The following is a 24403-nucleotide window of genomic DNA, read 5'->3' as shown; positions in this document are numbered from 1 at the left end:
GTAAGGATTTACACCCTCGGAAACCCTGTACAGGGTCGCTATGGGTCGGAACCGACTCGACGGCACTTAACAACAACAACAACAACATGCTTATTATGTGTGTATAGTGGTAATACTATATATTAGCTAACTATTGCATAGCTCTTCCCAACTCTGCATTCAGTGGTGTCCTACTGGTAATCTACATCAGCCATGATGGTAGCATTTATACCATTGTAACAAATCAGTTCTGTATTCAGCTTTTTCTACCTAGAGAACCAGATCATAGATGCTCACCTACCACACTTCCCACAAGGATGGGATCTGTAGAATTCAACATAAAGACAACAAACAATAGTACAAAGGGCAGTTTTAGCATTTCCACCTTCACTAGATTAAAGAGCATGAATGTTTGTGCCACAAGACCTGCTTAAAATTCTGGGAGTCCTGGTGTGGCACTGCAGGATAATGCACTGGAATGTAAGGTCAGTTTGAACCACAAGATCAGTGGTTCAACTTCAACAGCTGCTCCTTGGAAACCCAAGATTGCTGTGAGTCAGAACTGGCTTGACGATACTAACAATGACAACAACCCACTGTTACCTGGGGAAGCTTTAGTGAAGCTAGTGAACTCCAAAAACTTTGTGGAAAAATGGAATTAAAAGATAAAGGATATCCAGGAAAAAACAGGGAATGGAAACAAATTCTATTGAATGATGGATGATGCATGGAAGGGATTGTAATATCATTGTAATTATATAAAATACGATAGGATGAGTGTAAAACTGATGTTCTCCCATGTAAACTATCACTCAATTCACAATAAAAACTTAAAAAAAAAAAAAAGATAAAGGTTGAAAGAAAGACTGACAGGAAAAATACAAAACAATATAGGCAGTCCGACTGATTACTACAAGAACAAGCAAGTTGCTCTCCCAGGAGACATCAAGGCAAGTGGTCGGGTCCCCTCAGGGCAAACTCCCTTCCAAGACTAAGACTCAATGGGAATACATGCTCTGATTGGTAACCACGTTCATCACCAATAAGGGGAAGTGAGGGGAAAACAGCAATAAAGCTGCGAGCTAAGCCCTGCAACGTTCAATAAACTCCTGTGAACCTGGGTAGAGACCCGGTTGGCCAGCAGTTTGGCAAGACCTGGGGACTCCTGGGCCCAGAGTCAGTGACACGGCCACAGAGGACTAGAGTGGAGAGTGATGCGTCCAGCTAATAAGAAGAGAGGGCATATGCATAAGAATACCCACACTTGCAGATAATACCCACTTGACATGGCTTCAATGACTGGATGATCAGAACTCAACTAGAAGAAAGAAGAGGAAAAAAAGAGTAATCTAAAATAATTTGATGAACTTGACCTATACCTATGGATGCAGTAGCTCAAAAGAGTGAACAAATTTTACAGCAAGGATCATTCCCACCCCCTCCATACACAGATTAGACAAGGATGGGCAACTTGGACATTGGCTACCCAAAATGGGGGACCTACAAAGGCAAGAAGTGACTGGCTTACAAGCTTTCCAGAGGAGCCTAGATCCAGAGGGTATGGAGGAAGGCAGGATCTCCACTGAGTAGTATCCAATCTGTCTGGGCAGGGCTGATGAAAGGAGATTCAGATAGATCTCTTGTGATACAATAGTGAATAATTTTTATCAGGACTGATTGTATGGGTTGGAAATGTAAAGGTAGACATTTTGTAGCAAAGGAGGGAGTGACTGACTTTGCAGTCTAGGAGTGGAGGTCCCTGGAACCATCAGGGGAGAAGAGTGGGAGAGCGGGACCCTACCCAGAGAAGCAGTGATGCCAGATATGGAGGCAGAGACCATGACGTGGAGAGATGGAGTGGCTGGGGACTTCAGACTCAGAGAGGGAGAGGGGCTGTGTGCTGATGACTGGGGGGCAGGCTTTGGTTGGTTGATGATGCATAGAGGGAATTGTAACTATGGCAATGAAACGATATATGATAGGATGAACGTAAAGCTAATGTTCTCCCATGTAAACTGTCACATAATTCACAATAAAACATTTAAAAAAAAAAAGATAAAGGGATTTTTCCACAAATATTTTGAATTCCCCATGTCTGTCTCAGTAGAACAATAATGGTACCTTGTCCTTCATGGAGCAGGATGAAACAAGTTAGGACAGGGCAGGGTTGAGAGCAGTTTCTGGCACAAAGTAAATGCTCTACGTACTTTGGCTTTTTTTTCTTTCTATTTTTAAAGCAAAATATTCACAAGAAAGTTGTCACAAGCATCCTTGGGTATTAGGTCGCCATGTGACAAGGCGCATTTAACAATTCTGTAAACAAAAAGGGGAGGAGGATGGACATATAATAAGTACTAAACTGGTGTGGCACTATAGGATCAGCACTGACCTGCTAACCACAAGGTCAGAGGTTCAAGCTCACCAGCTGCTCCTCGGAAACCCTATACAGGGTTGCTATGAGTCAGAACTGAATCAATGGCACTTAGCAAGAACAAGAACAAACTGTCAAATTTGAGGACAATGTATGCATGCTGGTTCCATGTCCGAGCATAAATGAGGCACAATGAATTTATCTATCAACAAGGAGCTCTGGTAGCATAGTAGTTACGAGTCAGGCTGCCTACCTCAAGGTCAGCAGTTCAAAACTACCAGCGGTTCCATGGGAGAAAGATGAGGCATTCTGCTCCTGTAAAGATTTACAGCCTCCGAAACCCTGTAAAGGGTCACTATGAGTCGGAACCAACTCCTCGGTACTTAACAACAACAACAAACAAGTAGTTCTAACACTGAGAGCAGCCCTGGATACACACACTGGCTGAACACTGAATGTCTGAGTGCTAGATCAATATTCAGACCAAGCTGAGGCCAGAGAACATCACTGCTACAGAATCTATTTCTGCTATAATAACCTAATTTTGAAATCATCTAATTTGTATGGCTAGAAATTTGAGTATATTTTAAAGTGGAACAACAGAATACAGGAACCAGAATTTCTGAGCACAACCAGCTGCTATATTGCTCTTGTGGGCACTCTTGCATGCACCTTCAATTCTAAATAGATGCTCACATTCAACTAAGGTCACTAGAAAAGTGAGATATTTTTGATTATTTCTGCTAGGGTATTTTTTTTCCCACTTTTTTTAAATTAAGTTTTTATTGTGAATTGAGTGATAGTTTACATGGGAGAACATCAGTTTTACACTCATCGTTTCATTGCAATAATTACAATCTCTTCTGTGCATCATTATTCAGCAGTATTTGCTTCTATTCCCTCTGGATTTTTTTTTGGAGCGGGGGAAGGATGTACACAAAGAAACTCAGGAATATATTATCATTTAAACAATCAAAGGGCACATTCTGTAAGCCTGCCTCTTGGCCGCCAGTACCTAGTCCCTCTCTTTTCATGAGTCCAGAGTCCTCAGCTGCTTGGTAGGATATTTTTAATAAGGATATTGGGACCAAGTTATTAGGCATTACTTTGTCTTTCAGAATAACTGATTAGAGAAACATTTTTGTCTAACACTGATATTATGAGGGCTTCAGGCAGTTCTCAAGACATGAATGATGCTACAATTCTGTTGTCTATTATTCTGCTGGATAGTATAGACGGCTCATTTCAGAAACAGCTAATCAAGAGTCCCAGGGCTCATATACCACTGGACTAGAGCTGAGAGTCCGAAAACAAACCCACACATCCATGGTGAACTGATTTTTGGTAAACTGATTTTTGATAAGGGTGTTAACTCCATTGGATGAGGAAAGAAGAGTCTCTTCAACAAACGGTGCTGAGAAAATTGGATCTCCACATGCAGGAGACTAGACAGGATCTATGCCTCAAATCACACACAAAACTAATTCAAAGTGGATTAAGGACCTAAATGTGCAACTGAAAACCATGAAATTCTTAGAAGGCAAAATAAAATAAAATAAACATTAAAAACTTTTGTTAATCAAAAGTCTTTACCAAAAAAGTTTACAGACAGGCTGATTAGATTCTGATAAGAATCCACAATCAAAATACATATAAAACTTTAACAAATAATCCAATCATAAAACAAGCAAAAGACTTGAATAGACTTTTCACCAAAAAGGAAATTCATATGGCCATCAAACATCATTAGCCATCAGAGATGCAAATCAGAACCACAATGAGATACCGTTTCACTCCCACTCAGATGGCTAAGACTGAAAATCCAGAAAATAAGAAATGTTGGACAGGATGCGGGGAAATTGGAACCCACCACTGTTGGTGGGACTGCAAATAGTATAGTTGTTATGGAAAAACATAAACAACTTAATAGAACTATCATACGACTCACCAATTCCACTATCATATTTACCCAAAAGACTGGAAAGCAGAAACTCAAAAAGAAACTTGTATACCATACTAAATTACTCTCTATGCTGAGCACATAATCTGAGAAGCTGGATTATATGAAGAAGAATGTGGCATGAGGATTGGAGGAAGATCCATTAACAACCTGACATATTCAGATGATATAACCTTGCTTGCTGAAAGTTAAGAGAACTTAAAACAGTATGGGTTGCACTTCAATGTAAACAAAGAAAAAACAAAAATCCTCACAACTGGACCAGTAAATATTATGATAAACGGAGAAAAGATTTCATTTTGCTTGGATCCACTATCAACATTCATGGAAGCAGCAGTCAAGAAATCAAACAACATATTACATTATGCAAATCTGCTGCTATAGAAGTAAAGATGTCAGTTTGAGAACTAACGTGCACCTTACACAAGTCATGGTTATTTTCAACAAGTCTCATATGCATGTGGAAGTTGGACAATGAATAAGAAAGACCATAGAAGAATTGATGCATCTGAGTTATGGTCCTGGAGAAGAACATTAAAAGTACCAGAAGAACAAACTGTGCTAGAAGTACAGCCAAATGCTCCTTAGAAACCAGGATGGCAAGACTTCATCTCTCATACTTCATGTTATTAGGAAGGACCAGTCCCTGGAAAAGGACACCATGCTTGATAAAGTGGAAGGTCAGTTAAAAAAATAAAATAAAAAAGGAAGACCCCCAAGGAGAAGGACTGACACAGTGGCAGCAGCAATGGGCTCCAGTGTAACAACTGTGAGGATGGCTCAGAACAGGGTAGTGTTTCGTTCTATTTCGCACAGGGTGGCTATGAATTGGAATCAACTCGATGGCATCTAACAACAGAACAACATACCAATGGTCATTGCAGCGGTATCCACAATAGCCAAAAAGTGGAAACAACCTACATGTCCATCAACAGATGAATTGATAAACAAAACTGGTACATACATACAATGGATTAAGGCTCAGCCAGTAGAAGAAATGAAGTCTTGATACATGCTGCAACATGGATGGAGCTACAAAACATTATGCTGAGTGAATTAAGTCCATCACAAAACGACAAATAATGTAGGGCCTCCCTTATATAAAAAGACAAGAAAAGGCAAATAATATCGAGAACAAGTCTATTGGTGATTACCAAGGGCAGGAGGAAAGGGAAAAGGGAGATTAATGGTGATGGAATTAATCACATTCATTAAGGGTAGGGCTGCATAGCTGATTACTGTAATTGTTGTCAATAAGTTGTACACCAGTAAAAAACTGAGTTGGCAAAAGTGGTAGCGTAGTGGTTACGAATCGGGCTGCGAACCTTAAGGTCAGCGGTTTGAAACTACCAGCCGCTCTGCGGGAAAAAGATGAGGCTTTCTACTCCCGTAAGGATTTACACCTTCGGAAACCCTGTACAAGGTCGCTATGGGTCGGAACCGACTCGACGGCACTTAACAACAACAACATGTGTGTGTGTATTAAGTGCCGCTGAGTCGGCTCTGACTCGTAGTGACCCTATATAGGGTTTTCAAGAAATAGTTGGTGAGCTTGAACCACTAACCTTGCAGTTCAAACCGACTTTGTAGTTCAGTACATTAACTCACAGCACCACACCAGGACTCCATATATATGTATAGATACATATATAAAACATAGACAAAAAAAAGAGTAGCTGTTAAGACTCCTTATGAACAACCAAAATCCTCCCGAGATTTGGTTTCTTGGTTTGAAGGTATACAGTCATGGTTTCAGGGGACATACCAGGTAGCCGGCCAAACCACGTGTTTGGTGTTTCTGTTCTAGGCTCTAATTCGTTGCATAGTGCCTGAGATGTTAAAAGCTAGCTAGTGGTCATCCAAGACCAACAATGGGTCTCTTCTCATCTAGAACAATAGAAGAAGGAGAGTCAGAAATCGGAGGATATGGAACATGTGATTAATTGGCTCCATGAACAATAGCCTCCTTCGTCATGAGACAAGAAGAACTGGATGGTGTCCAGTTACCATTACTGAATATTCTGATCAAAGATTCCGCAGAAGATTTCTGATCAAAAGGAAGGAAAACCAGAACAGAATTTCAAATTCTCATGGGTTCCAGACTTCCTGAAGCTATGAAGATTGGATGAACCCCTGAAATTTGCTCTGAGATCATCTTTAAATGTTAAATCAAAACTATCCCCTTAAGTCTTCTTAAAATCATAGTATAGCTAGCTTGATGGTTAAAAAATGTCTACCTTGAGCATCATGTTCTTTTAAGAACAATTTATATGGGATCAGATTGACAATAGCAACTTAAAAGATTAAATAGGAGCCTAATGGGGCACTGGAGTCCTGGTGTGGCGCTGTGGTGTGGTGTGCACTGGACTGCAAAGTTCTTTGAACCACAAGGTTAGTGATTCGAGTTCACCAACTGCTCCTTGGGAATCCTTATACAGGGTCACTATGGATTAGAACTGACTCATCAGCACTTAACAACAGTGGAGCACTGAATTTATGTTAATGAGGGGGGGAAATCTCAAAAAAGGAGGGTGAGAATGGTTGCCCAGCTGTTGAATTGGTGTTATTTTGCTACGTGTATTCTCAACAACAACAAAATAAAACTAAAAGAAAGAATTGGCTTCTGGGGCTAGATGGTGGAGTAGGCAGATGAACTGAGTAGACCCTTTGCAACAAAGGCATAAGAGACCAAGTGTAGCATATATATAGATGGTGATCCTAAAACTCTTGAGTTTCCAAGGATAGGACAGTAAGGTAGACTGAGCGCTTACTGAAAAAGGATGCTAAACAAGAGCAGTGAGAGAGAAGAAAACTGGGAGGACTGTCAACTGGCTTGGAGCAGTACCACCATCTTGAGCAAGTGGCTGCTGATCTTTTGGCCTACAGGCACAAGACCCAACTGGATTTTAGTGTCAAGAACTGTGGTTCTCTCTTGTTCTGTGCTCTCATGGTAGCAGGGGGCATGGCCAGTCCCTATCCTTGCCAATCCAAGGAACAGTGGCACCCCCTGCTGCACAGCCATAACTCTGCCTGGAATCAGGAGCTGCCACCCCTGCTTGTGGAGATGCTTGAACATACCCTGCAAGCATCAAGCAAAGAACGGCATTGACACTTCCAGTGTCTATCATATCCACCAGGATACAGGTGGTGAGTGCCTGAAAACACACCGATGTACAAAATCATCAATTAAATATGCATATCATACACCACAGTGTCTCATAGAAAAAAGACAATTCCAACTTACACTAACAAACAAGACAGTGTCTCAAACAAGTGATCAAAATACAGAGTCAGAAAATATACCAGAAATGGTACCAGAATTATTTGATAAGGAATTTTTAAAATGATATTTAGGTACTTTCAATGGACTGAGGGAAAGATTGAGGAAAGTAAGGAGAAAACAGGAAAAAAATTAGAAGAATTCTGAAAATATTTTAAGAACATATTCACAGAAGAAATGAAAAACTGGGAAACCATACAAAAACAGCAATTAAAAAGACAGAAGGTTAATACTGAGACTTCAGAGACAGAATATGCTGTAACTCAAAGAAGTAGAGTTGAATCAATGGAAGGCTGAATTAGTGACCTTGAAGCAAAATCTCTCAATATTCATCTGTTAAAGGAAGGAGTCCCAGAGTCCTGGTGTGGTGCTGTGGGTTACTGTGCTGGATTGCAGAGCTGGTATGAACTGCAAGGTTGGTGGTTCAAACTCACCAGTTGTTCCTTGGAACTGACTGGATGGCACTTAACAACAACAAAGGAACAATCAGAAAATAGGAAAAGAAAGAGATAAAGCCTAAGATTTATGTGGGACACTATCAACAGGATTCATTTAACATATGATTGGAATTCCAAAACAGGAAATGACACACACACACACAAAAAAATTAAAAAAATAGAGAAAACTGTCCAAGAATTGTAGGAAGAGAACTTCCCTAACATCATTAAAGACAAGAAAAGCGCATCAAAAAGTTAAATAAATTCCAACTAGAACAGACCCCAAAAGAAAATCACCAAGACATATTATAATCAAACTTTTCAAAACCAAACACACGGGGGAAATCCTGAGAGCAGCTTGGGAGAAATAAAAATTTACCTACAAAGGAGAACTATTAATATGACTAAGCTCTGATTTCTCACCAGAAATCATGCAGTCAAGAAGACAATGGGATGACATATATAAGACTGAAAGAAAACACTGTCAACCAAGACTCATATATCCAGCAAAATTGTCCATCATATATGACAGTAAATTAGGACATTTCCAAATTAACATCTATACTTCAGATATATTATTTGGAGGGACCAGTCCCTGGAGAAGGACATTATGCTTGGTACAATGGAGGCTCAGTGAAAAAGGGGAAGAGCCCCAACAAGATAGAGTGGAGCAGTGGCAACAGCAATGGGCTCAAGTGGAAGAACTGTAAGGATGGTGCAGAACCAGGCAGTAGTTATTTTGTTTTACACAGGGTCAGTACAAGTCAGAACCAACCTGATGGCACCTAACAGCAATAATCATAACCCTGACTTAGCCTAGACCTAGCCATAATCCTAATCTTAACTCCTTACTCCTATAGTCCCCAACTGTGCCCCTCAAAAAAAGAACTGACAGGGCTCAATTTGCCCTGGCTCAGACCTACAGCGTTCAGCTTGTGGCACAGGAAGGGAGCAGGCAAGGAAGTTGGATGTCACGCAACAGGCAGGTCAAGTACCAAAAACTACCCAAAAGGGACAGTTTAGGGACTTAACAGGGGTGCTAAAAATGGACAAGGGATAGGAGGTGTCTGCAGAGAGGAGGCAGCTTGTGAAACCATAAAGAACCGACAAGAGCCAGAGGTCCTGGAGTGAGGAAGTCAAACAAGCTACTGGATGGAAAAGAAGTTGTAGGCAGAGAGAATACTAGTCATTACTTAAGATTATCTGAACTAGTTATTAATTAGATGAATTATTGGTTGTTAATACACAGATGCTTCAAATGTTCATGGAATAATTACATTTTTTTAACCTTTTATTTTGAATTGAGTGAATGTTTACAGAGCAGATCATTAGTTTTACTTTCATCAAATCATATATTTTGTTTCATCTAGATTGCAAAAAAGTAGGGAATGCTTCATGAAACTGTGCCATCCTTGTGCAAAGCCCATGTTAAACTTCTCTGTATCATATCAATTTTAGTATACATGCCGTGAAGTGAGCACTACATTATTTTTTAATTTCATTGTTCCACAAACTTTTTAAAGCTTCCTCATACTTGTACATGAAAAAGATCATATATAATATGGCCAAAAAGACACACCAAAATCTGTGACCACTATGTTGATTCTAACTGATAGTGACCCCATATATGTCAGAGTAGAAAAGCTCCAAAGGATTTTCTATGAATTTTTTTTTTTTTTTTTTTTTTTAGATAGCCAGGCTTTGTTCCCTAGGTACCTCTGAATGGACTAGAACAAGTCACTAATCTTTCAGAGTCCATTTGTGCCACCCAGATATTTCTGGGATGTGACAAATTGCTTAGCCTTCTACTTTATGAAGCACTCCCAGGAATATTTATGAAAAAGACCAACAACTCAACAGGAAAAGTGAATCAAAGTCCTACTTGGCCAGAGATTCCCCTTCCTGACTGCCCAGGGGCTCTTCCAGTGCTGTGGTCTCCTCCATGGGTACCATCTGCTCCACATCACTGAAACACAGCAAGAATTTCCCCATCACATAACTCAGTTCTTATCAATGTCTTTATTTAAAATAGAAAAAGAAAATATGTAAATATCCTTCAAGGTACTATATACACTATATGTGCACCCACATAAAAATGAAAACACAATCTAAATTGCTTTTCCATATATAAATTATTTCCCAAAATATAAAAAGTAATCTGAGAAATAGAAGTTTCCATGAATGGTCTAAAATTAAGAACAGATAAGACTGTAAATGGTCAGAAAAAGAGTTGAAAATCCTTATTATCCTAGGAAACTCCATATTTCAAAGGAACCATAGTAATTCTCACAGTACAAGTATTCTATGATATTATAAATAAGAGTATGCCATATCAAACTTTTAGAAAATGATTAAGAAAGTAGAAATAGATTCTAAAATATGGGTGTGTGATTACAAACATGCTAGTAACTAGTTCGGAAAACCAAGAACAAACATTGACTTATATACCATCTTGTCTAAATAGATATATAATCTATATATTAAAAATCACAACACATCTGAATTTTAATGAAAGTGATCTTAATTTTCCTTTTCATGTTAACATGAATCCTATCATATCATTAACGAGGGCTGGCAGCACTGTAGGTTAGGCACTGGGCTGCAAACTGCAAAGTTGGCAGTCCCAGTCTTTCTGAGGGAGACAGATGAGGCTGTCTGCTCCTGTAGAAAACCTATACAAAATGGCTATGAGTTGGCAGCGGGTGGGCATCAGATCATTCTGGTGGTGGTGGTGTGCAGTCAAGTCGGTTCTGACTCATACTGACCCTGAATAGGGTTTCCGAGGCTATAAATCTTTACAGGAGCAGAAAACCTCAACTTTCTTCTATGCAGATTTGAACTGCTGACCCTGCGGATAGCAGCTCAACTCATAACCCATGATTCTACCAAGGCTCCTTATTTTAAAAAGTAAGTCTCAGAAAAAGAAACATCATTTTCAGTAAATGTTACACTGCTGTTATTAACTGCCATGGAGTCAGGGTTTCTGAGAAGCAGCTGGTGGCTTTGAACTATTAACCGTGCGATTAGCAGACCAGTGCTTATCCTATGGCACTACACCAAGACTTCAATATCAATATATCTGTTAGAAATGCTTTATAGTCTATATAATTTTTCTGAGTTCAGGAAAAGCTTTTGATGGATAATTTAAAAATAAGTTAGTTTTTAAATAGTAAGCAGAAATTGAAATACAATGGAACAGACTTTTTTATACTTCATTTTGCATACTCTCAACATTTTTAAAAATTCAGTTTTCAACTGAAACTATGTATAGCCCTAACTTTAAAAATAAAAAAAGGTCACAAGAAATGCAGTTGGTGCTTGCAAAGAGCATCACTGCTTGTCTGCCCAATGGCTGGCACCATCACAAACAGTTCAGCAGCTATCTATACACAGGCTAACTCTGGGGGGAGGGGAGGCACATGATTTTTTTTAGCACCTGGTGGTGGTGGTGGTGGTTATGTGCCATGGAGTCGGTTCTAACTCACAGTGACCCTGTACAGGGTTTCTGAGGCTGTAAATCTTTACGGGAGCAGAAAGCCTCACCTTTCCCCCACTCAATAGCTGGTAGTTTCAAACTGCTGACTTTAAGGTTCACAGCCCGATTCGTAACCACTGTACTACCAGATCTCCTTTGGTGTGGTGCTGTATGTACTTTAATGCACTGGACTGCAAGGTCAGTTTGAACTGAAGGGTCAGCAGTTCATACTTACCAGCTGCTCCTCCAAAACCCTATACAGGGTTACTATGAGTCAGAATTGACTGGACAGCACTTTAAATCAACTCCAAAAGGGGAGTACTGGTATGGCACCATACAGTAAGCACTATACTTCTAACCACAAGGTTGGTGATTCAAACTCACTAGCCGCAACTCAGAAACCCTAGACAGGGTTGCTTTGAGTCAGAACTGACTTGATGGCACTTAATAACAACTGCAATCCCCCAAAGAAGCCCTAGGGGTGCTGAAGGATAAACACTGCTAATTACAAGCAGACCAGCTGTCTGCTCGTAAGGAGTTACAGTCTCAAAAAGTCTATACAGGATCACTGTGTCAGTGTGGTGCTGTAGGATAAGCACTGGACTGAGAACCACAAAGTTGGCAATCCCCACTCACCAGTCACTTCTTGGAAACCCTATGCTATGAGTGAAAACTAAGTCAATGGCACTTAACAAATATATATAAAAGCAAAGTAAAATAACAAGATTTGTAATTGAGAGCCTATGGAACTCCAGATAGAAAAATACTCAACAAGTTTCCTCTTCCTTCCAAGGACCACACAGATTTTCAAAGGCAGTAGATCTGATATTTCATTTGACATTATTTTGTATGTTTATCTTTCAGGAAAACAATTTAAGAAAAATGTTAATGCGAAATCCTAAATTCCTTTCACAGCATCCAAAGATGGAAATAATGTGAAAGTCCACCAACAGATAAACATGCATACAATATTGTACATACAATAGGCTATTAGTCATAAGAGAAATGAGGTCCGGATATATGGTGAACCAAGAAAGCATTATGTTAATTAAATCACCAAAGAACAACTATTATATATGATCCACGTGTATGAAATTTCTAGAATAGGCAAAAGTATAGAAACCAAAGGTTATTAGTGATTACCAAGGGTGGGTAGGAAGGAGAAAGAGGGACTTACTGCTTGCAAGACGCTGTATTTCTATCAAGGTTGATAGAGAATTTGGAAAAGTAATGGGATTTACTAGGGAAGTTAACAGGGTCAGAACGCTCAGGGCACAGTTGTTCAGACAGGATAGCCTCTTCCCAGCAGTGCCGAGAGGAAGGCCTCTCTCTGTTGGACAGAGCTACAGAAAGCTTTGAAGGCAGCTTACTGCTCTGTCTGGTGCTCTGTTAATCCTCCAGTGTCACAGCTCTCTGTTCCCAGGTGGAGGAGGTTCAATGTGCAGGGATCTCGGGGTCCAGAGGACACACTCCACTACTCCTGGTTCTTTATTCTTGTTGGTAGTGAGATTCCCCCTCCTGCTTCTGAGATGGCTCATGTTATACCCATGCTAGAGTTTCAGGTTTTTACAGTTACAATGAACTCTGCTAACATCCACAGCTGAATTATGTCATCCTATCACTTTCTCTTCATAGCCAACAGCAAGAGAGTCGTTTGGTGGGAGTTATAAAGACTTAACAACAACAAAGTCTACAATCAATATCTCTTTAAACATGACACTGAGATCATTTCCCAGAAAAGCAATAAAGATCCAGAGCTCTCCATTTGGTTGTAGGCTCATAGACAGCAAACCTTTGCACTGTACCTGGTATCTTTACTTGATGGCCAGCTTCGAACTCCAGAGCCACCCATGTTGTCTTCAGTTCTCATAGCTCTAGAGAAAGCAAGCGTATTGATTGGGAGCCAAATCCGAAAAAAATGTCCCAAGAACAGATAGCAATAACAACATACTATTATACAGTCATGAAATACACTTGAAAGCATGTAACAGATTCATACTATATATCCAAAATCTCTAAGTGAAAACGGCATTACAAAGAAACTTACATTTTATCACTCCCAACATATCTTTCAAATTCACGTTTCCCTCTCTGGTCAAAACTATCAAAAGCTCTGTTCATGGGACCACCTTTCCCTCTGCTTCGCATTCCCCCTCTTGCACTTCCTCGTCCTCTTAGGGGTCGGTCTCGATCAAACCTATCAACTGGTCTAAAGAGAAAATAAAAGCAATAAATTTGAGTAAAGGTCTAAGGCTATTTTTTGGACAAGAAATTTTAGCAGGACATTATAGCACTATTGCTGTGGTTAAGTGCTATCAAGTTGGTTTTGACTCATAGCGACCCTCCTATATAGGTTTTCCAAGGAGCAATTGGTGGGTTTGAACCAACAACCTTGCAGTTCAAATGGACTTTGTGGGCAAGTGCTTATCCTGCAGCACGACACCAGAATTCCATTATGGCAATTTGTTGTTGTTATGTGCTGTGGAGTCGGTTCCGACTCATAGCGACCCTGCACAGGGTTTCCGAGGCTGTAAATCTTTATGGGAGCAGAACGCCTCATCTTTCTCCCGTGGAACAGCTGGTAGTTTCGAACTGCTGACTTTGCGGTTCACAGCCTGATTCGTAACCACTATGCTACAAGAGCTCCTTATTATGGCAATAGTATCCTGGAAAAGAACATTAGCTTGAATTAGAAATTAAGGTGATCTTCACTGAGTATATACTATGCCTGGCATTGCTCTCAGGACTTTACATACACCAGTAATTACAAAAAACTATAACAGACAGATGAAGAAACTGAAACATAGAAGGGTTAGATCAGTTGTCCAAGGTCACACAGCTGCTAGGAAGTGGAGCTGGCACAGGAGGGGTGGTTCTTGGCTAGGCTTTATAATAATTCTAGTAGGGCATCACTTTCTCTCTAGATCTTACTTCCTCATTTATAAAGTGATGACATTTATTTCAGCTTAATACGATAACCTTTAAAGTTATATTTGGTGTGTTTTATATATCAGTAAAAATAGCTAAAATTCTAATTACCCTCCCTCCCAAATATCTCTCACACACCCCTGCCCATGCATCCAAATGACATTTGGGACTGAAAAGATTCATCTGCTTTGGTATGATTTCTAGCCCCATTACTCCACATAAACTTTCAGGGATAGCTAAAATGCCATTTCTTCCTGTCATTTGAGCCCTCTGCACCACCGGACTCTACTGACCACTAATTACCCTCTGACTTCTTTCCCTGTTTCTCCTTCAAAAAGCTATCTACAATGAGACCGCAAGTCCCAAATGTAGTACAAAATTCAAGCTACCCATTTGCCCTTCACAGAGGCAACCCCCTACAAAGTCTTGAAACATTCTGTACCTTGCCTTTTTTCCTTTTTTTTTTTTTTCATTGTGGAAAAATACAAAGGAGCTTCAAAAAGTTCATGGAAAATGGAATTCAAGGATAATGGAATCTTTCCACTAACTTTTTGAATCCCCCCTTATATACAAACCTGGTGTGGTACTGTAGGATAAGCACTAGACTGCTAACCACAAGGTTGGCAGTTCAAATCTACCAGCAGCTATGAGTTGGAACTGACTTGACAGCACCTAAAAATATAAATACACACCCAAACATTCACCAATAGAATACTATCCACACTTACAATTGAAGGGCATTGATTCCATTTGCCGTGTTGTGCCAGCATATCACCATCCTTTTCCAGATGCACTTTGCCTTTTCATACAGCAACAGATCTTGATGCTCTAGGTGCAGTGCTACCTCCCCACTCTTTGTAACACTTGCTTGTCCTTAAATGTTCCAGTACATCCACTTCACACAACGTGCTTACTCATGTGTCTCTCACTTAAGTCTCTCTGATCTCACACTAGAGTCAGTGATTTTCTGGACATCTGCACCTGGACACTCCATGGCCTTGAGGCATAACATGAGCATCTAAACCCCTTCCTCCTCCAAATATTTGTCATCAACCACTTTATGTGGGCATATCCCATTCCCCAACTTGACTGTGGGAAGGATCCTATCTTTTTCATTGTCATAATCCTAGTTTAATAGCAGAAATTATATATTTGTCAGGCCTTTAAAAGGCACATAAAGCAATAATACCATTACTTAGTTAATACAGATCCTGATATCAAGGAATCTAGTCACATTAATGACTCAAAAACCAGAACTACAGGCTTATCGCATTCTACTTTTATTTTGTTTGGTTTTTTTTTCAACTTTTTGTGAATTGAGTGAAGCTTTACTGACAAAATCATCAGCTTTACATTCAACAAATCATATGCTTTGTTTCATCTCAATGATTGCAATCCCCTTCATGGACAACAGCTATCCCACTTCCTCCCTGTGGCTCCTATTTCCATTTCAAACCCAACCTTCCTAGCCTTTCTCACCTTTGTCCTTAACCACATGCTGCCCCTTTGACTCTGAATGACTGACTCTGAATGCAAGTGAGCATATCTTGTTGGTGTGCTAGTGCTGTTGTCCCCTATATACCTATCCATTGCTCAACTGAAAGTTGGACAATGAGTGTGAGCTCCTTTCCAGACCTGAAGATTGGTAAAGGGCCATAGTCTCAGACTCCACTGGCCCTTTCTGACCAGGAAGCCTGGTCTTTTAAAAAAAATAATCTTGAGTTTTGTTCCATACACTCTGTTGCTGTATTTAGGACCTAATGTGATTCATTCCAAAGTAGTTGGTAGTGGTAGCCAGGCACCATCCAGTTCTGGTCTCAGAGTCACGGAGACTGATGTTCACATGTTCCATTACTCCACTGGCCTAATGGGTTCCAAGGATCTTCAATTCTCAGCACTCTTCTTTCTTCTGCACATGGAGAGACCAATAGCTATACCTTGGATGGCCACTCATGAGCTTTTAATATCCCAGATGCTACTCACCAAAGTTGGATATAGAACACTGTCTTTGTGGACTATGTTGTGCCAATTGACTATGGTGTTCCCTGAGACTATGGTACTGAGCCCCCAGGCTCTACTATTTTGATAATATCTAAGGAGTCACAATCTACTTTTATGGCCAAAAGTATGACATTATGGACTGCAAAGTCAGTTTGAATTGCAAGGATCAGCAGTTCAAACTCACCAGCTGCTCCTCGGAAACCTTATACAGGATGGCTATGTGTCAGAACTGACTTGATGGCACTTAATAACAGCATCTGATGGTGAAATCAAAGGAGGTTAGCCGCTACTAACTCCCACATCATTTTTACATGGGAAAAACATGGAATACTCAACAAATTTTGTTTTTTAAAAATATGAATATAGGAAGTATTGATCATTTGTGAAAAACACAATTCTAAATTAAAGTCTCAGTTGTCTTTTCGATTCCTTACTTTCCCACATTAAAACCAAGTTTTAAAATAGAAATTTTGTAAGAACTGATTCCAAATTATACTAAGCATCTAGTGCAAAGTTCTAAAATGACAAAAGAAAAGTAATTAAATTCTTAACCTGGAACTTAGGACCATGAAAGGAAAAGTCTACCTGAAAGTAGAGTAAATAAGAGCAAAGATATGCATGAAAAATAATGACAGTATTTAAATAGGGCCGAAATTCACATGGAGTCCACATCAAATAATGACAAAACACCAAATTCACTAAAAAGTATAATAGTGATTGAAAGCAACTGTCGCACCTCCTGGTATATTTTCATCCTGTATCCATGTTTTTCTGTACTCCACAGGTTCCCTCTCTTTCTACTCAGTTAAATAAATTCTCAAGCACTTCTTTAGGATACCCTTAATATACAATGTTTTCTCTTTCAAGTACTACAAAGGACTGAGGAATTCTGAGTTATATTTGCTTTTGCTGCTGTTAAGTGCCACTGAGTCAGTTCCGACTCACTGCAACTCTATTTATAGGGTTTTCAAGGAATAGCTGGTGAGTTTGAACTGCCCAAACCTACCTTGTGGCTGAATGCTTATCCTACAGTGCCACACCAGGACTCTGTGCTATATTTAGGAAACTTTGTGGTGAACTCACAACTAAAACAGCATTTGAGTCAAGGATCTCACTCCATAGGCGTTCTGGTGTGGTGCTGTGGGTTAATGCGCTGGACTGCAGAGTCGTTTAAACAGAGGTTCAAACTCACCATCTGCTCCTTGGAAACCCTATACAGGGTCGATTATGAGTCAGAGCCGACTCAACGGCACTTAGCAACAACAACATCCTGCTCTATAAGGAGCCCTCATAGCATAGTGGGTTAGGAGTTAGGCTGCTAATTGCAAGGCCAGCAGTTAAAATCTACCAGCCTCTCCATGGGAGAAAGATGAGGTTTTCTGCTCCTGTAAAGATTTATAGCCTCGAAACCGCTATGTAGAGTTGTTGAGTTGGAACCAACACCATGGCACACCACCACGACCATCTCCATCCTGCTGTATATATTTGAAATCCACTATCTTACAATAATCCTACTAAAGATATACAAGTCCTTCTGGGTAAAGAAACCTCAGAGAGGTTAAGTATTTTTGCACAAGTCATTTTGTAGTAGGGTAGGATGTTTTCTTTTCTCATTTTTTATTGTGATTTGGGTGAAAGGTTCACAGAGCAAATCAGTTTTCCATTCAACAATTCATATACATTTGTTTCAAGCCATTGACTGCAATCCCCACAACGTAACATCTCTTATCTCACTTCCTCCCCATGATTCCATCCCTTCTTTCCTCTCTCTTATCTTATGAAGTTGTTCTTGGTGCACTGCTGCCCTTTTGATCTCCAATGGTTGGCTCTTTTAAGGAGTGCATACATCCTTAGTGTTACTCAGTCACCACACAGACCTGTCTACTGATTGACTGAAAATTGATCCATGGGGATGAGTTTAGTTCCAGGCCCAAAGGGTGACTGAGGGCCACTGTCTCAGTGATTTCACCAGTCTCCAGCCAACCAGTTAATCTAGTCTTTTCACAGGTTTTTAATGACTGATTTTTCAAAAGGAGATCATCTGGAGCTTCTTTTAAAGTGCTTCTGAGTGAACTAGAACCAAGTATGCATTCAGTCAGCAGTTGAGTGTGTAAATCAGTTGTACCAGCCAGAGTCTCCTATTTGTACATCTGTTGTTTTTGTTACATGCCATTGAGTAGAACTGACTCATAGTGCACAACATAACGAAACACTGGTCCTGGGCCAACCTCACAATTGTTGCTACGCTTGAACCCATTGATGCTGCCACTTTGCCAATCTATCTTGCTAGGGGTCTTCCTCTTTTTCTTTGACCCTCCACGTTATCAAACATGGTATCCTTCTCCAACGACTGGTCCCTCCTGACAATATGTCTGAAGTATGAGACATGAAGTCTAGCCATCCTGGCCTCCAAGGAGCACTCTGGCTGCACTTCTTCCAACACAGATCTGTTTCTTCTTTTGGCAGCGCAGGATACTTTCAATGTTCTCCTCCAACACCATAACTCAAAAGCGTCAATTCTTCTACAGTCTTCCTTATTCACTGTCCAGCTTTTACATGCATATAAGGTGACTGAAAATACCATGGCTTGGGTCAGGTGCACCTTAGTCTTCAAGCTGACATCTTTGCTCTTCAACACTTTAAGAAGGTCTTGTGCAGCACATTTACCCGATGCAATACGTTGTTTGACTTCCTGACTGCTGCTTCCATGAGTATTGATAGTTGATCCAAGAAGAATGAAGGCCTTGACAAATTCAATCTTTTCTCTGTTGATAAGAATGTTGTTTACTGGTCCAGTGGTGAGGATTTTTGTTTTCTTGACATTGAGATGCAATCCATACCAAAGGCTGTGGTCTTTGCGTGTAATTAAATATGTACTTTGTGATTAAATCTGCTTTGGTTTAATCTAAAAAATATTTGCTGTGACCGACTATTTACCAGGTGTCCTGAAAGCCCTAGGGATGGAGCATCCCTCAACAGGCTTATAGTCTAGTCATGAAGAGAAGCGTATTGTTTTCTCATTTATTTATCCAAAGAATTGACAAATGCTTATTCAAAACATCTAGATGGATCATATTTATCCCTCTAGTTCCTAATTCTACCACTGTGAACTGAATGCAAAACCTACTTAATTATGTTAAAACTGCTATAAATGTTTAAACATCTGAGTGAGTGATTCTAACAGAATTAGGATAGATTTTAAATGACTAGCAGTAAAACCAAAACCAAAGCCAAAACAAACAAAAACCCAAATCCTCTGCTGGGGAGTTAATTCCAACTCAAAGTGACCTTATAAGGCAGTGTAGAATTGCTCCACAGGGTTTCTGAGACTGGAAATCTTAAAGGAGTAGGAAGTCTCATCTTTCTCCTGCAGACCTGGTGGGTATGAATTGCTAACCTTGATATTAGTAGACCAATGCTTAACCCATTATACCACCAAGTCTCCTAGCCAGACAAAGGCAGACTTTAAGTATTCTTAAAAGTTTACTTAACAGGGAGGTGCGCGCTCCCTAGAACAACCAAGCTTACAAGATCAAAGGGCAACACTTGCACAGGGGTCAAGTTCAGAAGGCAGGAAAGGATAGGAAAGATGAACTGATAGAAAAAGTAAACACTGGAAGGAAATGGGAAGAGTTCTGTTAACATTGAGGAGAACTGTAATCAATGTCATGAGGCAAAATATGTATGAATTGTTGAATGGAAACCCAATTTGCTCTGTAAACTTTCACCCAATTCATAATAAATAAAAAGTGAAAAGAAAAAAAAAAAAGTTTACTTAAGTTCAGTATTTGAAGATCTAAAGAAAAATTCATACTACAATAAAAACAGCTATTGTACACTCAGAATATATGATATGCATGATGTAGCAGATTCTGGACCCCAAACACTTAGAACCAATCCCAGCAAAATCTATTACGCTGCTTTTATGTGGAAACTCCCTCTGAATTCCAACAATGTCCCAGGGACAGTGTGTTCCTGGCCCCCTTCCTGTCCTAGGTTACAGTAGTGGAAATAGGTCTTGGAGAGTTGGGAAATCTCAAGAAGTTATACCAGAGTAAGTAAAAAAGTATTGCTACAAAGGTTCCAGTTCATAGATGTATAGGTTTATTTGGGGGGGGGGGGGAATGTTTAAACATATATCTGTGATTAGTGAATGGCTGGATGGCTGCAGACAAGTTCTCTCAATAATATATTTGTTTTAGTCTCAATAAAAGAAGCCCTGGTAATATAGTATTTATGCGTTGGCCTGCTAACTGCAAGGTCAACAGTTTGAATCTACCATTCACTCTGTGGGAGGAAAGATGAAGCTTCTTGCTCCCACAAAGATTTATAGCCTCAGAAATCCTATACAAGTTCGCTGAGTCAGAACTGACTTGACCACCAGTTTCAGTAGGGTGCCTTCAAAAACAAGGTCCAACCAAACCAGTAGGTTCTGAGGGGCTCTGCTGGGCCAGTTACATTCAAAGCAGAGTTCAGCTCTGAAGGTTACATATAGTAACTGCTTTTGGGGTCCCAAAGGGGTTATTTCAATAGAATTTTTTCAAATATCACAGGACAATCATGGGAACTTATTAGGAAAAAGTTTAAAGAAAACTGAAAAATACACTAGACTAGTAGGAAAAAGGTCAAGAGAGTTGTGCCAAGGAATTTTTACATCACAACAATTAGAAGGAACCCTAGTAGTATAGTGCTTATGAGTTGGGCTGCTAAGCTTGAATCTACCAATCGCTCCATGGGAGAAAGATAAGGCTTATTTTTCAAGCATAGCCAGGGCTGTTCTCTGAGAATTTCATTAAGAAACCTACCCCAAATACCCTACCGTCCTGATCTTGCCCCTTCAGCCTCAATAACTTATACCTCTTGGCCTAAATTCTGCCTCGTCTCATTTGCAGTTGCCAATCCCTTTCAGAAGCTTACACTCCTTCCTGGTTCGTAGACAGTGCTCAATTAGATCTGGATGAAATTAAGTAATAGATTCTACCTATTAAACTGTCAGGAATGAGACCACATGTTTACTCCTCCCTCTCCCAAATTAGCATCAACTGTAGGCTAATGCGTCAAACTGCAAAGTCATTTGAACTGCAAGGTCCGTGATTCAAGCTCACCAGCTGCTCCTTAGAAACCCTATACAGGGTCGCTATGGGTTGGAATCGACTTGACGGTACTTAACAACAATGATGAAAAGTAACAGCTCTTCATAATTTAACCACAATTTAAGTAGCCTGATTGAGAAACATGCTCTGAATAATCTAGTTTTTAAAAAGCAAACAAACAAAAGCACCATGAATCAACCACAACTCATGGTGAGTCATGTGTGTCACAGTTTTCAGTGACCAATTTTTCCCAAGTAGATCATGTCTTTCTTCTGAGGAACTGTGGATGAATTCAAACCTCTAACTTTTCAGTTATCATCTGAGAACTTCACCGTTTACACTAACCAGGGAACTCCTATCTAATAATATATGGAATTAAAGTTTATATCACCTACATTACAGAAAACACACATTCCAATTTGGATTCTACGACAGGTGAAAGAAAAATGAGGACTAGAAGTGTCCTTCTTCAAATGCTCATCTTCCCAACTAGGCTGTGTGAGAAATGTCTTATACCCTTACACTAACCTCCCCCTACACCCTGTGAGCAGCACAATCTACATCAAGTACAGTTACATGCTCTCTGGTACCTGCTGAATGAATGAATAAAAGAGTAAAAATGTACTATGCCTTAGTGGGAAAAAAATCCATGTCACTGCTGAAACTGGATCTTTGTTTCCTCATCCATAAATTGAAAAGGCTGAATTAGATAATCTTTCAAGATTATCCAGATTTTATAATTATATCCAACAAGCATATATGTTGTTATTGTTGTTGTCAAGTGCCATCGAGTCAATTCCGACCCATAGCGCCCCTGTGTAAGGTTTCCAAGGAGCAGCTGGTGGGTTGGAACTGCTGACCTTGTGGTTCGCAATCCAGTGTTGATCCCACAGCGCCACACTAGGAGTCCAATAAGCACATATATAGCATCTGTATACATAGAAATGTAAGGTGATACCAGTTTTTCACTTTTCAAATGAGCAAATCAAACAATTACATTCAAGTTTAGAGAAACTGTTAGTAGAAATGTACTAATAGATTGTTAATGATAGAGCAAATGGATACTAAGAGAATGATTTGTTACTACATATCAATATCCCCTCCAACCCAGTGCTGGCAACCACACTACAACAACCCATTCCCACTTGCACTGCAGCACATGCTAGCCACCATATTTGGACACACAGCCACCCTATTGAGGAACATGGCTACATGGTACTAACTGAATTTTCACCTCCAGGACTCCATCTGGCAAACTGCAAACATACAAAAAGGCTGCTCACTAGATACTATCATTAACAAAAAAACCCTGGAAGCTGAACAAAGTTCTCAAACCAAGGGAGTGATAACATTGATATACTCAAACAACAGATCTAAGAGAGCCATTAAAAATGCTTACCAAACATTGTTACTAACACAGAAATTGCTGATGGCATTTCAAGTGGAAAAGCAAGATTATATTGTGACCATGACGTCTTAAGTACATAAGGAGATATGCCCAAGTGCTAAGAGTAATCACCTCAGATGGTGAGCTGAAATTATTTTCTGCATTTTCCAAACTGTCTAAAACACATCGTTTTTATTAAAGACAATATGAACCTTTACACCCAGAAGATGATTTTTAAGAAAAATGGTTTCTGATAACATATCTTATTAAAATTAAAATAAATTTCCTTGTAAATAAAGGTTCCTACATATTCCTACTGTGATGTCATGAGTACACCAAGCCCATAATGTACTACCTAGTTCTAAACACAGGAAACATCACGACAAACTCAAATTAGGGATGGTTTCTGGAATAACTGGCTCTACTCTTCAAACATCAAAGTCACTAAAGATAAAGAAAGATTAAGGGGCTTCTTAGAGTCCTGGTGTGGCACTGTGGGATAAGCACTGGACTGCTGACCACAAAGTCAGCAGTTCAAACCCACCAGCTGCTCCTCAGAAACCCCATATAGGTCGCTATGAGTCAGAAACAACTTGATGGCAACTCAACAACAACAAAGACAATATAATAGCTAGACTGAATCCTGAACTAGAAGACTGGTTTTCTTTTCTAAAAGGATTTATTGTGAAAACTGGTTAAATTTGAAAAGTGTGTAGATTATATAATTTAGAGAATTATACTATTACAGTAATGTTAATGATTTTGATAATCATACTATGAAAAGTATTCTATTTTTTTTATTAAATACACTTAAGTATTTAAGGATAAACAGACATTTCTGCACCCTACTCCTAAATGATACAGGAAAAAAGTGTGTTTGTGTATACATAAGTGCATGCGTGTGTTTTATACATAACATACATGTTGTTGTTGTTGTAAAGTGCCATCAAGTTGGTCTGACTCATCACGGCATTTTTATCCTACAGGACCCTGTATAGGGTTTCTGAGAAGCAGCTGGTGAATTTGAACCACCAACCTGTGGTTAGCAGTCCAGTGCTTATCCTAGAGCACCACACAAGGACTGGGTTTGTACATTTGATCTACTCTTTGCTTACTTCTACAAAATAAATCTCTGAAGTAAGAAATGAGAAAAAAAAAACCAAATGCTTCCCAAAATAATCTTTGATCTTGGAGGCTTAGTAAGTATGTAGACTGAGCACTGTGCAACAAATTTCAAGCAGTCACCAAAAGGGTAAAATTAAGCATTTCTATAACTCTCCCCTCGAAGTTGCACATATATAGCTTCTAGGTGACTAGATCTACAGAAATTGCTACCTGCTTGGTTCTCTCAGACTGAGCTGTTATCTGATAAGATTTATTTTCTTTAATGGAGTATAGGTTTACAAAGCCTATTCTGGACTAAAACTTGTAGCAAGGACACTAAATGGTCAGGGATTGGAAGACGTGGTGAACAATGGCTTTCTTAACATTC

At 39.6% G+C, this 24403-nt stretch overlaps 1 protein-coding gene across 1 annotated transcript in view; it reads right to left on the bottom strand.

Moving 5' to 3' along the window:
• The window catches only part of HABP4 (hyaluronan binding protein 4), a 47855-nt gene that overhangs the window by 15701 nt on the left and 7751 nt on the right, over positions 1 to 24403 (bottom strand). The window contains exons 3-5 of the mRNA XM_006867670.1: positions 13550 to 13711; positions 13308 to 13376; positions 9910 to 9993 (exon numbers count right to left, since the gene is read on the bottom strand). Coding sequence (XP_006867732.1) covers positions 9910 to 9993; positions 13308 to 13376; positions 13550 to 13711 — 315 coding nt within the window. The remainder of the gene's footprint in view (positions 1 to 9909; positions 9994 to 13307; positions 13377 to 13549; positions 13712 to 24403) is intronic.

Source organism: Chrysochloris asiatica, unplaced genomic scaffold (genome assembly GCF_000296735.1).
Source record: "Chrysochloris asiatica unplaced genomic scaffold, ChrAsi1.0 scaffold00107, whole genome shotgun sequence".
Lineage (NCBI taxonomy): Eukaryota > Metazoa > Chordata > Mammalia > Afrosoricida > Chrysochloridae > Chrysochloris > Chrysochloris asiatica.
This window is presented reverse-complemented; position numbering and strand designations above follow the sequence as displayed.